The 14,354-nt window shown below is 38.1% G+C and overlaps 1 protein-coding gene across 1 annotated transcript in view; it reads right to left on the minus strand.

Moving 5' to 3' along the window:
* Positions 1-14,354, minus strand: part of ITGA1 (integrin subunit alpha 1) — a 180,937-nt gene that overhangs the window by 71,403 nt on the left and 95,180 nt on the right. Inside the window, exons 7-8 of the mRNA XM_056112043.1 lie at positions 5,856-6,004; positions 1,689-1,839 (exon numbers count right to left, since the gene is read on the minus strand). Coding sequence (XP_055968018.1) covers positions 1,689-1,839; positions 5,856-6,004 — 300 coding nt within the window. The remainder of the gene's footprint in view (positions 1-1,688; positions 1,840-5,855; positions 6,005-14,354) is intronic.

Raw genomic sequence — 14,354 nt, forward strand, 5'->3', positions numbered from 1 at the left:
GCATGCTCAGACTCACTCCTGGTGGTGTTCAGGGGACCATAACACATGCCACAAATCAAACCCAGGTCCACATGTACAAGACAAACGCCCCTCAAGGCACATTTTAAAAAATAGAAAGTCAGTTAGGAAGGCGAAGCTCACTCTTCAATCCTGTGTTCTCCCTTGAACACTTTGCTTTCTTGCTTGTCACTGTGTCTCTTTACTTGCTTGCTTACTCTTTCAAGTGTGTGTTCTCTCTTGAACACTTACTTCCTCTCTTCCCTGCTTTCCCTCCCCCCATCTTTCTAAGTAGGTTCCAATAAAAACTATCTTGATTCACCAAAAAGAAAAAACAAAAAGAAAAAGGAAGGCCAAACCCATCTGTTTGCTTCAGAAGCTGAGAACAAATTTTAGTGTCTAAAGCTGCAACACAGTTCATCTCTAAGACTCACCCCTGCCATAGCTCTAAAACATGACTATTTTATTATTTCCTGGCTGGAAAATCCTGGAGTTAAAAATATTTATAAATAATATTTATGTATGGTCTACTCTGCCATTGTGCTAGACAGTTTCTTAGTCTTTCTCTCACTGAACCTTTCTTGTCATGACAACAAATGTTTCTTCTAGAATCTCTGTTATGCAAAATAATTGGAAGCCCTTTGCTTCTTTATTAAAATTCACAGAACTATAATTCTAAAAATATTACTGATAAATTTAGGAGATATCATGAAGCATGATGTGATTTATCACCCTTTAAAACTATGAGATTATTAAGTAATTAGCAGGCAAAGTATATTGCTTTACCTGTCTTTATTTCTCTTTTTCATTCTTTAGTTTCTTCCTTCCCCCCTCTATCTCTCCTTCCTTTTTTTTTTAATAACGTGTCATTTTTTAAATTTTTTAATTTTTGGGGGGGTCACACCCAGCGATGCACAAGGGTTACTCCTGGCTCATGCACTCAGGAATCGCTCCTGGCAGTGCTTGGGGGACCATATGGGATGCTGGGAATCGAACCTGGGTTGGCTACGTGCAAGGCAAACGCCTACCCACTGTGCTATTACTCCAGCCCCCTCTATCTCTCCTTTCTGCTTTTACTTTCTTCTTTCTGCACTCTTCCATTCTGTTTTTTCTCCCTTCTCTTCTTCTCTCTCAATTTTAGTCCCTTTCTTATTGCATTCTTCCATTCTTTTTAACATATTGTTTCTATGCTTATCCTTGTTATCTTTCGCCTTTCCTTTCTTTCTTTCTTTCTTTCTTTCTTTCTTTCTTTCTTTCTCTCTTTCTTTCTTTCTTTCTTTCTCTTTCTTTCCATGACTGCTTGTTTGAGACTCTATTTGGCTTGGCATTAGTCTGAGCACTAATAACACACAAGGAGCAAGACCCATTTCCCCCACCCTTACAGAATTTACTCCAAATTGAGAGCTTTCTTCTTTTAACCTTATTTGTGTAATATTTTTGGGAGGTTGTTTTTTGGCCACAATCAATAGAACTCAGGGGTAACTCCTGGCTCTGCACTCAGGAATCACTCCTGGTAGTGCACAAGGGACCATATGAGATACAGGGGGTCAAACCCAGGTCAGTTGTATACAAAGCAAGTGCCTTATCCATGGTACTATTGCTCTGGCCCCATTTTGTAAAATAACCATGAGTTGCACATAGCTCTTCTCTTCATTGTGGGCTTTGAAAGTCCTCTCCAGCTCTGTACTTACAGCTATGGAAAAGCGTTGAATGTTTTCATCCTCACAGTCTTGGATAACCTTTTTAAGGCGGTGGTTGTCATGAGACTCTCCATCAGTCACAATTACCATGACTTTATTAACACCTCGTCGGGCACCACGGGCTACAGTGAAAGCCTCCTTTCTAAAATAGTTGCAAACAGAATAAAAGCAAGTCAAACACCATCCCAAAGTTATCAAAGTGATAAAAGTATGAAAACACCTACAACTCTAGGTAGCCCATGGCTTTCTCTCCAAGATGAATATCTGCAGGCATTGTTCAAGCTGGGAGGTATGATGCTGACCCTTTGTAAAAGATTTATATTTATTCCAGATGATGGAGAGGTCACTATTCTGCTAATCACCACATGTCCCAAATACAAAAGGCAGCAGGATTACATTCTTTGGCAGCTTCAAAGAGAGGGTGTGATGAGAGTAGACATCAGGTTTAAATAAGGTCAGTCTGAAAAATCTCTCTCAGCCACTCCTTTTTCTAGAAGCCCCTCTTCCCCCCCACCTTTTTTTGACTTGACAGGTACTTTTCCTTCTGCTTCGGTTGAAGCTTTGCTTTTCTCCAGGTATTCAGGGGACAGCTTGGAAATGATCATAGGGCTGACAAGGAAAATAGGAGAAAAGGAAATATCTGTGTGGTCTGAGAGTTTAACGGGTATGTGGGAAATTCAGACAGATGAATAAAAGACTTCAGAGGGCAAAGAACTGAGTCCATTAGGGGATGGGATTACAGGGAGCCAGGTGGGTTTGGAGAACCTATAAAAAAGTTCGGACTGAACTTGAGTTTAGCACACAGGCTGCCAGGAATGAGGGGTGGAGAAGAAAGGAGACCATAAAGAAAAAAAAAGCAGGGAATAGAGATATAGTACAGCAGGTAGGGTGGCTTAGCATGCATCTGACCCAAGTTTTATTCCTGGTAGCCCATATGCAGCCCTGAGCCTGCCAGGAGTGATTCCTGGGAGCAGAGCTAGAATTAAGTCCTGAGCACAGCCAGCTGTTGCTCCTTCAATCCCCCGTAATGCTATAACTGAACTGTAAAAAAGGAATTTTAACCTAAATGACCAAGGCTCTATGGAAAGAGATGAAATATAGGAAAACAGATCTCTGTTTTGTGTTTTACACACACACACACACACACACACACACACACATACACACACAGTCCTCTTTATTACCTCCTTTTACTTTCCTCTCTGAAGTCTTGGGAGAAAAGACTGTATTTTATTTAGGATAGAATCAATGAGTGGAGTTCATAACAGTGTATTTTAGATCTTGGTATAAAATCAGCATTTTTTTTGCTGAGTGGTTCATTTAACTATTTTAATTTCATACTGAAGATAAATGGCTGTAGTTTGAGGAATGTCAACATTTTTTCTCTCAAACTAATCTTATAAACAGTTTTCACAACATGTATTAGTTTATCATAGGGGCACAGTAAATGTATAATGTTGGTATCATGTGAACAGGAGGACAGCAGTCTGATGACATAAACAGAAAGGATTTTATCTGTGATCATTTTTCTTTTAAGAGGATATTGGGCAATCATGAGAAAATCATAATGATTTTGTTTTGTTTGTTGTGTACACCAGATTTTATACTGTATTTTTTAATTTGCCCAAAAACTTTCAGAAAAAGAGTATTTCAATTTTTAAAGGTGTGTATTGCTGCCCTCTATACATTGCAAACAGATTTTCTGACTTCTTCGTATGCTCCAGCAAAGGACAAAGCAGATGTTAAAGCTGGTTTTTAAATAAGTTTGGATATGGATGTCATATGAGATTCAAACATTTTTTACAGTTATAATTCCTAGAGAATCATTAAAATTTCTCAGCTCCCTCAAAGATCAAGTCCATCACTGTATGTATAAAATCCTGGGTTTGATCCCATGCAAGACACACACACACAATAAATAAATGAATAAATAAATGAATAAATAAATGAGCTCAAGGCAATAGCTGAATGAAAATCAGATAAAGGAGATGATTAAAATAATTTCTGGAAAAAAATTGGTAGCTCTCAGATTGTGTAGAGCAGGCTTTATATGAATAAATATACATATATGTGTATATATGTGTGTCTGTATGTGTATATGTGTTAAACATTTACATATAGATATAAGAGTAATCATTGGTCCTAAATATGACCCTTTTGTTTTAAATATATTGTGCAGTGAATTGCCCTTGATCTCCAGATATCGCCCTTCAGTGTCCTTTCTTTGAATTAAACATTGATGTCTCTGCATGCTTTTTTTTTTTTGTTTGTTTGTTTTTTTCCCCCCTTTATTTTATTTTATTTTTTTTAAAGTTGTAGATTTACAATTTTTTGTGCTTTGGTTTCAATTATACAATGATCAGATACCCATCCCTCCACCAGTGCCCATTTTCCACCACCATGGATAATATCCCTCCCACCCCCATCCCCCCATCCCCCCGTTTCTGTGGCAGGGCAATCCCCTGTGTTCTCTCTCTCCTTTTGGGTGTTGTGGTCTCTGCATGCTTTTAAACATCAACATATACTAGTAAAATTCTTTCTTTGGGATAGGATATTTCAGGCCTTATGTTTAAATAGCCGGAGTCTATTAAGAAGAGAGAAAATTCAGGACAGAACAGGAGACACAAAAATATTTTCAAATGGAAGACAAAGGTATGGAAGCAAAGGATTCTAAAACATTAAAATAATGTTTGCAACTGGCCCGGCCTAAAGAAACAAAGAGCTCTAAAGTCTGCTTAAACATGAAAAGCTAATGCTCACAAAGAATCCTCAGTAACGTCATTATGAAGTTTTATTTACTTACAAAACTCAGTAAGCTCTGTGGCCTGGACCGTTAGTGAAACACACGAGCAAAACCCATATAGGGACATGGTATTTAGGGCATTATTTATGCAGGAGCAAAGCTGCCAGAATGGTTCTTCAGTTAGCCTTCAAAGATGAATATTAATTCTTAAGTGGTTGCCTTTGGAAAATGCACAGCTCCCTACAGGCCCAGAGCTTTCAAAGAACACTTTGATTTACGTTGAATGTTGTGGTCACATTTAGTAAATTATTTAAGAGGTGGCACTCAATGCACCTAAACACATGCACTCTCCGCATGCAAATTGGTGATCCTACCGGCAGGTAAATAAGACTGCGCCATATAACAGAAACCACATGTTTTCCTAACACTTAACGAATCTACAACTGCACTTGAAATTTTAAAGTTTGAAATTTCTAGCCATCATTTTTGGCAGTCACATACGAACTAGTTTAGACCCCCTTGAAACATTGGCCCTTTCAACAAGGGAAGTGAGAGCCTAGGTAATTGATGGGTTAAAAAAAAAATAGGTGAGAGTTCAGTAGTCAGTTGAAGGAATTTCTAGAAGGATCTTTAATTGTCAGTCAAACCACTTACTGGATTTCCTGTGATGATGATAGTTTTATTTTTGTTCACAAACTTATTAGTTTTATTAGTGACTCAGAAGAGAAATAGCAAGAGATAAGAACTGAATGAGCTCAGAGAATACTGGAAAGACAATGTTCTGCATTTTAAGAAGAGGACAGTTCTGTAGACTTTAGAGAACAGAGTTCAGTCACATTGTGGCTGTTTCCAAGAGGGAAACTGCAGAAGGAAGGGATGAAGAATAGGGGAATTTGGAAAAAACAAGAAACATTAGAAATAGTGAACTCCTTTCTACTTTTTTTAGTCTTTGTACTAAAATTAATTTTTACTAAGTTAGTATTTAATTTGACCTCTTAAAAACTTTTGAGAATTCCAATTCTCTTAAAAAGGTACTATACAGTTACAGACATACTAGGATATACATGCAATGAATAGAAAGGAATAGTTTCAGTCTGCTTTGTATTTTAGATTGATAATCTTAGAAATTGAGAACAAACAATAAAGGGGGAAATATGCACTAATATTTTATATTAGTACCCCAAAGCATGTCTTACAGTTGCTTTTTAAATCCCGATTCATCAGTTAAACTCTTGGAACAATTAGATAAGATATGTGTGAGATTATATTATAGGGAAATCAGAAAAGTGACCCTACAATTTTTAACTAATCAGCTACATTTAGCCTTTAACAGAATTGCTTCCCATTAGCCAAAGTGCTGGATTGTGACAAGATTCTTGCAGTCTTTAACTCTGGTTTATATTTTATCCACCTACCTTGCTGTGTCTATTCCGAGAGCAGTCATGGTCTGGCGGCCACCTCTCTGGACTATTTTACTTGCTGCCACAAGCACATCTTCTGTAGATGAGTATTTATTGAGGTTAAATTCATGTGTTACATTTTCTCCGTACTGTACTATTCCAACCTGAAATATAAAGCCACTGTGAGTTACCCTCTCTATTTCACTCTTCTTCAGTTTAAGCAGGTAGCTGAGTTGTAACACATTTGCAGCTTTTCAGACAAGTTTAAGAATCTGTTGGTGCACAAAGCTTTCTGGTTTGACAGCAATAATTGTTCCTATTCTGTATGTATTACTCACCTAAAGAACAAAAATGAAAATCTAGGCATTAAACTTACCAAACTAATAGCATATTTCTTCAGTGGTATCTTTTCCAGGGCATGGGGAAGGGGCTCACACCTTGTGGTTCTCAGAACTTACTCCCGGATTTGTGCTCAGGGATCACTCCTGGTGATGCTTGGGGGACTATATGCAGTGCCAGTGCTCAAAGAGTCTGGAGTAAGCTCTGAGGGAAGACTGGAGCAAGACGGGCTGCCAAGACAGGCAGAGGCGATGCAGGGAAGGGCACGCATGAGCACGTAGCCAGGATGCAGTGTCATTTCCCTCAGATTGGTCTCTGCCCAGGATCCTCTTCTCTGTCTCCCTTTTGTGTTACATTTCTACTTTCGTTACCTCTTTCCCATCACTTCTAATCTAATTTTGATTAGATAATACAGGCAATTACCTGCAGAACCATTGTAAAGTAGAATGACAAAGAAAGACAAGCATCCCCAGATTTGATTTTCCTTACTCCACTGCACTCCATAAGAGATGCCTATCTTCCTTATCCTTCTGGCTATACCCTATGGTTGATGCAAACCAGTAACTTTCTGTGTAATCTCCCCTTCACCCACCCACTGATGCACTCAATCCCAATGAGAGAATAAGAGAGTTCTTCCCCCAGATAAATAAATTTTTGAGCTGGGATTACTGAGCGCTTCATTTTTTTGGATTAGGGTATGAAATTGGAGATGACGCTGTCTTTGTTCCAAGGCAACTGCCTAATGTTCACTCTAGTAAATTAACCTCTGGGCCTTGTGTTAGAACCAATCCTTTCTCCCAGTCTGATTCTGTTTCCAAGTGGCAGAAAGGATTGGCAGCAGAAGTCTTTCGCTTCCCCTGCTATGGGCTCTGCTAGGGATCCTTAGGCTTGGCCCGGAAGATAGCTTCATAGCTTAAGCTCTTGCTTTTAAGTGCATGGCCAAAATTTCAAACCCTGTTGTTGCTGCCTACAATTGGCCAAGGGTTCCTGACTCTCCTGGTGCACGGGAATCCTGCTGAGAAGGGGTCTTGAAGATGGCTCCATGGTCTAAAATGTGCCAAAGGCAAGTGTGAGCCTCTGAGCACAACCTCCACTGCTGCACATGTGCCAAGGAGATTCTGAAAGCCCCACAATCTGGGCTCTCAGGGAAAGGGAAAACCAAATGAGAGAGAGAGAGAGAGAGAGAGAGAGAGAGAGAGAGTGCCTGTGGAAGGGTGGCAGGGGTGGCTGGAGGGAAACTGGGAACATTGGTGGTGGGAAATTTACACTGGTGAAGGAATGGGCTGGAACATTTTATGAATGAAACTGAATCATGAACAACTTTGTAACTGTTACTCAATTAAAAGGGGAAGGGGGGGAATTGTATTTAAAGAGAACAAAAAATTTTAAAAAAACATTTAAATGATCTTAAAAATTGTTAGTGGGCACATTGCTATTGTAATTATAAGATTCTTATGTGACTAGAATGGGATAAACAAATAAAAATTAAGAAAAAAGAGAATATATGATAGAATAAAATAAGATGCCTCATAAGTCTGCTCACTCATGCTCATCTTAGCTCGATTCTAATATGGAGATATCTTTTTGTCTAGTATACTTTGGCACTAGTTCCAAACTGAGGTATATAGAAAGCCAAATACACACACACACACACACAAGATGGATGAAGACATATCAATGACTATGAAATTTTGACTTTGTAATTCATTATTACAAACTGTTAATATTTATTATACTCTGTATAGACTTTTCAAATTCTTCCCCAATTCTTTCTCTGTAGTTTTAAATTAGTAATCTAGGGAGACACTAAACAATTATTGAAGAAAACCATGAAGGCTGATATTATCTTTGTATATACAAATGTTCAGTATAAATAAAAGTAAAAATGATTTTTTACTTTAGCTAATTGTTATGCCTAAATCTATACACCACAGTGAATAAATACTGCAGTAGAAGTTAAGTGGTCATCCATTCAGGACGTCTTAATAGTTAGTTTTCCTCCCCCTGTCCCTGTGTTTCATTTGATTAAACATGAATCTAAACAATTTATACCCGTGCCATTATTCTTGGAAAGTTAACTATTTGAATAATCTATTGATCACCTTAGATTCTCATTTGGAAAATTTATTGCACTTCTGGGTCTTTGCTTTCTTTAGCTTTTTCAGGGTCAATAATCTTATCTTCCACATCACCAGTATCATGTATTCCCAAGGCCTTATCTTTGGCTTTCTTAGCTGGACAACTTCAGCTTTAAGAGTTCTCCTCTATGACCATTAACTCTGGCTTATTTACCTGGTTTAGCTAATTTCATCAATCCTTTACCACATCAAGACTTCCATTTTTTGTTGTTGTTGTTCCTAGCCCAGATTCCATAGTTCATCACCTTAATCATTTACTTGCAAACCTTTAACTATGTTAACCTTCTTTTTCCCCTTCATTAACTCACTTGGCTAACTTCCAAATATGGTTAAGTCCAAATATTTCCTTTGTGTGTGCTGCTTTGAAAGTTGCTCCCAAAGTCACTAAAAAATCACACCATCTCCACACTGGTCTCACTGCAAAGTATGGCCATGAATCTCAAATGTGGTTGCACATACCACTGTTCAGTAGTCTCAATATTTTTTTTAAACTAATGAGTACACTTTTCTCCCATTTAATGAGCTGAATCAAATTCTAGTCATAAGCTGTTAATTCCTCAGAATAAAAAAGGGTATCACACTTATACATGGAGAGACATTTACACGAGCAAAGCTGCTTTAGGCCCTGAACTTTACATGTGTTAAAAATATACATAATTTATAGAACCTCCTTGGAACTAATGGGTTATCTTCATACCAGGAATGGCCAGAAATATGTCACTTGAGCAAGACAGAGATCACCAATCAGTGCTTTGCTTTATACATCTCTCTCTCTCTCTCTCTCTCTCTCTCTCTCTCTCACTCCTTCTTTCTTCCTCTGACTCTCCCTACTTACCTACTAACATATATCTCACTTCTATATACTTGTTCTTTGTAAATTTTCAGATATGAGATCATTTATGACTCGTTTCCTCAACCCTTTCAGCTTACTTTAAACAACTCTACCTCAGGTTTTCTTCATATCAACCATTTAAAGCTACCTTGCACTCTTTTCTAAGAGTCAGAAGGCCCTGGAAATCCCTCATTTTTTCACCCACTATTCTGTTCCATTGGTAATTCCTGACTATAAGCAATGAAAGGCCAAACCTTGATTCAAGTTGGAGCCTCCTTTCAGGTCTGGCTGACATTTAGACTTACAAAATCACAGCTTTATTGCCTCTGTTTTGCACCTTCAAATATTTCCCAATTTTCTCTGCCACTTAGACTCCTCTTCTAGGGGGTTTACTTTTGGGAAAATGAATTTAAGACACAAGACAGCAATTAACCTATGGTTTCTGTATTTGCAACTTTAACCTGGGGAAAGACACTGCTGCCTTGATACTGGAGCTTGGCAAAGATGATGTTCTCACTGCAATCCCTTGCCTGCCTCACATTTCCAGTCTCATCAAATCCTTCTATACATCAAAGGCAGGTGAACTGTCTTGAACTTCTGCTTCTGTCATCTTACCTCCATGTTTAAAAGCGTCCAACTATATCAAAGTCTTTTGAGTCTTTATTTTTAAATAAAATAGAATACAGAGAAAAATTCCAGTTACTCTTTGAAATACTGGGTCCATTGGATAAAAATTCTGTTCCCCACTCTCCTCAGTCTCGTCATGCCTTTTCCACTTACCCTCATCTTAAAGACTCCAGGTAGCAGGAGTTATATCCCTAACACATGCCCTTTCCTACTTTCCCAAGTAAGCTCAGCTCGGCCCATCAAATCCATGAGATTCAATTCTTTACACTTCCTCTGAGAAAGTTTCCCCACTTCATCACCCACATAGCTTGTACCATCTTTCCCTTCTCTGAGTGCTGAAGCAAATGCGCCTGTGTGACTCCTCTGTGTGATGCATTCTTCCCAGCTGCTCTGCATGCGTGCTTTATCTCTCCAACTAAAGTATATGTTTTAAAGGGGCAAACAGGGATAAGAGAGTGAACTCAGTCATAACTCTTGGTATTCTCTTATCCCTAAGCACTGTTTTGCTATGATCACAGTTGACCCTCAAACATTCTTAGTAGATGACTACATTTCACATAAGCAAGTAGAAAGCTGAGATAGCAGGGAAACAATGATAAGCTGAAAAAGAGCAACACGAAGTGTGGGAAAGGAGACACTAGGCATAGGAAACCGAAATATCAGGGAAATGACAGTCAGTGAGGCCTCTGGCTGACACAGGGACACTCCTTCCCTTAGAAAAGGAAAATAAGCTGCCATTGGTCCACTTTCATTTCAGGAAGACAGCCAAATCATGAAACACCTGACTGACTTGGAATGGGACTCAACTGAATGAAAATAGTATCAGCTTGGAATATATTCTGAGGCAGGTGAGACATTTATACTAGCATAGCTTGTGAATATGCGTATGCAGTGGAATCAAAGAAATGGGATACTTCAGTAACAATAAAAACTGTGAACCAAATGATAATATATGGGGTGAAAGGTAAGATAAGCAAAAAAATCACATGCAAATTTACTTTCTCATAATGAAAGACTTTAAGAGGAAAAGCAGATTGGCTCCAGAATGGGGTACTTGGGTAAAGACATAGGGAGTAAGTTACTGAAATGAAGAATGAGGAGGCCAAGTGGTCTTGAACTTAAAAAATATGCCAAACATGATAATTAAAGTAATTTAAATGATTTTAAAATTTGAGAAAAAGAATAAAATCAAACAAATACTCATCACATTTATTTGAGATAGCAAATTTTATTGCAATGAGACTATGCAATAGCAGAAGGTGGAAGTTACATGGAGTGAGTGAAGCCTAATAGAAATGGAAAAATACTAGGCATTTTTGTTGAACAGAGAGAAAACAAGCAGAAATTTAGCTTACAGAAGCAACTGGAATAGGTGAAAGTGCTCTCCAAGGGCGAATGGGGGAAAAATATACTGGCAGAGGAGTAGATGAAGAAAAGAGATTCAGGAAGGAAGACTATGTTGTAGTCACCAGCAGAAGGAATGGTTAACTTTTTTTTTTTAATTTTTATTAGTTAGACACCATGAGGTACAGTTGTAGACTTACAAATTCTGTGCTTGGGTTTCAATTATACAATGATCAAATACCCATCCCTCCACCAGTGCCCATTTCCCACCGCCACAGATCCCAGTATCCCTCCCACCCCCCATCCCTCCCATCCTACCCTTCCTCTGTGGCAGGGCATTCCCCTTTGTTCTCTCTTTCCTTTTGGGTGTTGTGGTTTGCAAAAGAGGCATTGAGTGGCAATCATGTTTGGTCTATAGTCTACTTCCAGAATGCTTCTCCCATCCTGGGAGGATCCTCCCAATACCCTTTATTTGGTGCTCCCTTCTCTATCTGAGCTGCCTTTTCCCCTAGCATGTGTGGCTGGCCTCCAAGCCATGGAGCAAAACTCCTGGTACTAATCTCAGCCACTCTCAGGTGTTAGTCTCCTATTTTTTTACTTTATGTTCCCCAGATGAATTCAGAAAGAGAGGGATAGACATAGAAAAATGGTTAACTTTTTTTGAAGGCAACTGTAAGGGGAGAGTTAAGTCCTGAGAAGATGCATTTTGACTCCTCTATTAAGAATGAGGGAAGAAAAAGGTAGGAAGTTTTAGTTTTAAGGGTGAAGAGAACAAATCAGGCATACTCTGGCTAAGGGTTAGGCTACATGAAGAATAGTTCTGGTAACACTTATTTGAACCTCCCATCTAACATAAGATTTATGTTTTTTTCTTTAGCTCAGGCTCCCCCTTTCTAGGAAATACTATAACAAGGGTTATAAAAAGCATAACATAACACATAACAACAGGGAACAGGGAATTATATTGAGAATAAGAGGGAGTGAGTCTATATCTCTCCACTGAATCCCAGTCTTTCACCTGGTGATTTATAGTAAATAAAAATGTCACATATTTAAATGTTAAAAAAAAGCAAGGCTTTCTCTTACTCCTTTCCCCAGTTGCTCATAAGAAAATCGTTTGAAAGCACACTTGAAATATTTCATATGAAAATATGCCTCATGAACCACAAATTGGAAAAAGTGATCATATTTTATTCTTATTTAGAGAATTTTTTTTGTGATGAACATATTTGACACCTTAAACAACAGTCTGCGAACCTTGCTAGACAATGCTATACAATGAAAGAGTGACTTACTTGTAAATATGATTTAATGGTACTGCTTTTTATAACCCTTGCTTTGCTTAAAAGAACAAAGTATATTATAGCTATCCAAATATAAGGTCTTAGCTCATTTCTAAAATGGAAGTTTTTGAGGATTATGGAAAATGTTTTAGAGATTTTTCTTTTATATTGTACTTGACACATAGAAAAATGAATGATTAATAAGTTATGTCATAAATATAAATATATGCTAAAATAAAAATTTTAAATGGATTTATTTCTTTTAGGGGTAGGAATAGTGAAACTGTCACTGTCACTGTTCTCCCGTTGTTCATCGATTTGCTTGAGCGAGCCCAGTAATGTCTCCATTGGAGACTTTGTTGTTACTGTGTTTGGCATATCAAATACATCATGGGTAGCTTGCCAGGCTCTACCATGCGGGTGAGATACTCTCAGTAGCTTGCCGGGCTCTCCGAGAGGGGCGGAGGAATCGAACTCAGGTCGGAATAGTGAAAGAACAAAATAAATGTGAATATACATTACTGTGAGTTCCTATGACTTTCAGTCATCTGCTGAAATCACCAAAAGAAGGGTCTAGTAAATTTTTCCTCTCACAAAATTTAAGTTTACCAAAAAAAGTGACAAGGAAATTTAAGAAAGAATTTTTAAACTACTCTGAGGTATGCTGAGTCAAAGCGAAATGAAGGAATGAAATTATTTATATATTTACAATTATACTATTATTTTATCTTGCTAAGTCATTCCATGACACCGGTGCCTACATTCTAGTGTCCGGAATGAGCTAAGTTTCTGGGTTTTCTTTCAACAATAAACATGATAAAATCGAAGACTTTTAGGGGAGTAATGGAAAGGATCTAAAACAAAAGGAAGTTTCCTGGGTCAGGAGAGAGTACAGTGGGTAAGGTGCTTGCCTTTCAAGCGGTCGACCTCGGTTTGATCCCCAGCATCCCATGTGGTCCTTTGAACCACCAGGATTGATCTGTGAGCACAGTCAGGAGTAACCCCTCAGAATCACAGGAACAAAAATTCCAAAACATAAATAAATAAGTGAAGTTTTTCATGTTTCTCTAAGGTGCACAGTTGATCATAACAACAATGTGGACATTGTGCTTGACCAACTTGCCTTTCGTTTTTATCATATTGTCATACAATTATATACAGCTATTATATAGATAGTGTTCAGGACTGGAGAAATAGTATAGTGGGTAAGATGCTTGCTTTGCATGTGCCAAGCTAGTTTTATCTCTGGCATCCCTGATGGTCTTCCAAGTCTGCCAGGACAGATCCCTGCGCCAAAATCCAGAGTAAGCCCCGAGCACGACCTGGAGTGACCCCTAAAACAAAAGAAAACTTTAAAAACTAAGACATCCAATGTAACTGATTTTGGAAATGAAAGTGGTGAGAGCAGGTTGCAACTTAAAGGAACCGTCATCACAAACCTTTCTGAAGTAAGAGACTTTGTTTTTGGAGACTATGAAAAGAGGCGTGAATGAAACTGGTACAGAGGTTGATAAAACAAGACACAGAAACATAAATAAAGGTGATAACAACTATAGGTCCTAGAGAAAGTCCACTTTCAGTTGATTTATTGCTTGAAGGAAGATGTTACCATTAAAAATAATTCAGATTCAAAAATGATTTAGATTCAAAAATGCAAGACTAGAAGACATTCAGGTTAAAATTGTGGGAAAGGGAGATTATTGTGTGTGTAGGGGAGGGTGAGCAAGCATCATGGGTAGAGATAAATGGGCTAAGCCAGATGAGACAACACCTTGAAAAAAAAATCCTTGACGTGTGATCTAAGAGTGTGGTGGGGTTCCTCAGAAAGTAAATATATTCTATCTCAATTACCTCATTGAGCACAGTGAGAGAAGCAATAAAGATATTCAATGCAGTAAGAAATTTAAATAAAATTCCTAGACTCTAGGAAACACATAAACTCTGAACTGTT

Source organism: Sorex fumeus, unplaced genomic scaffold, assembly GCF_029834395.1.
Source record: "Sorex fumeus unplaced genomic scaffold, SorFum_2.1 ptg000015l, whole genome shotgun sequence".
NCBI classification, from domain to species: domain Eukaryota; kingdom Metazoa; phylum Chordata; class Mammalia; order Eulipotyphla; family Soricidae; genus Sorex; species Sorex fumeus.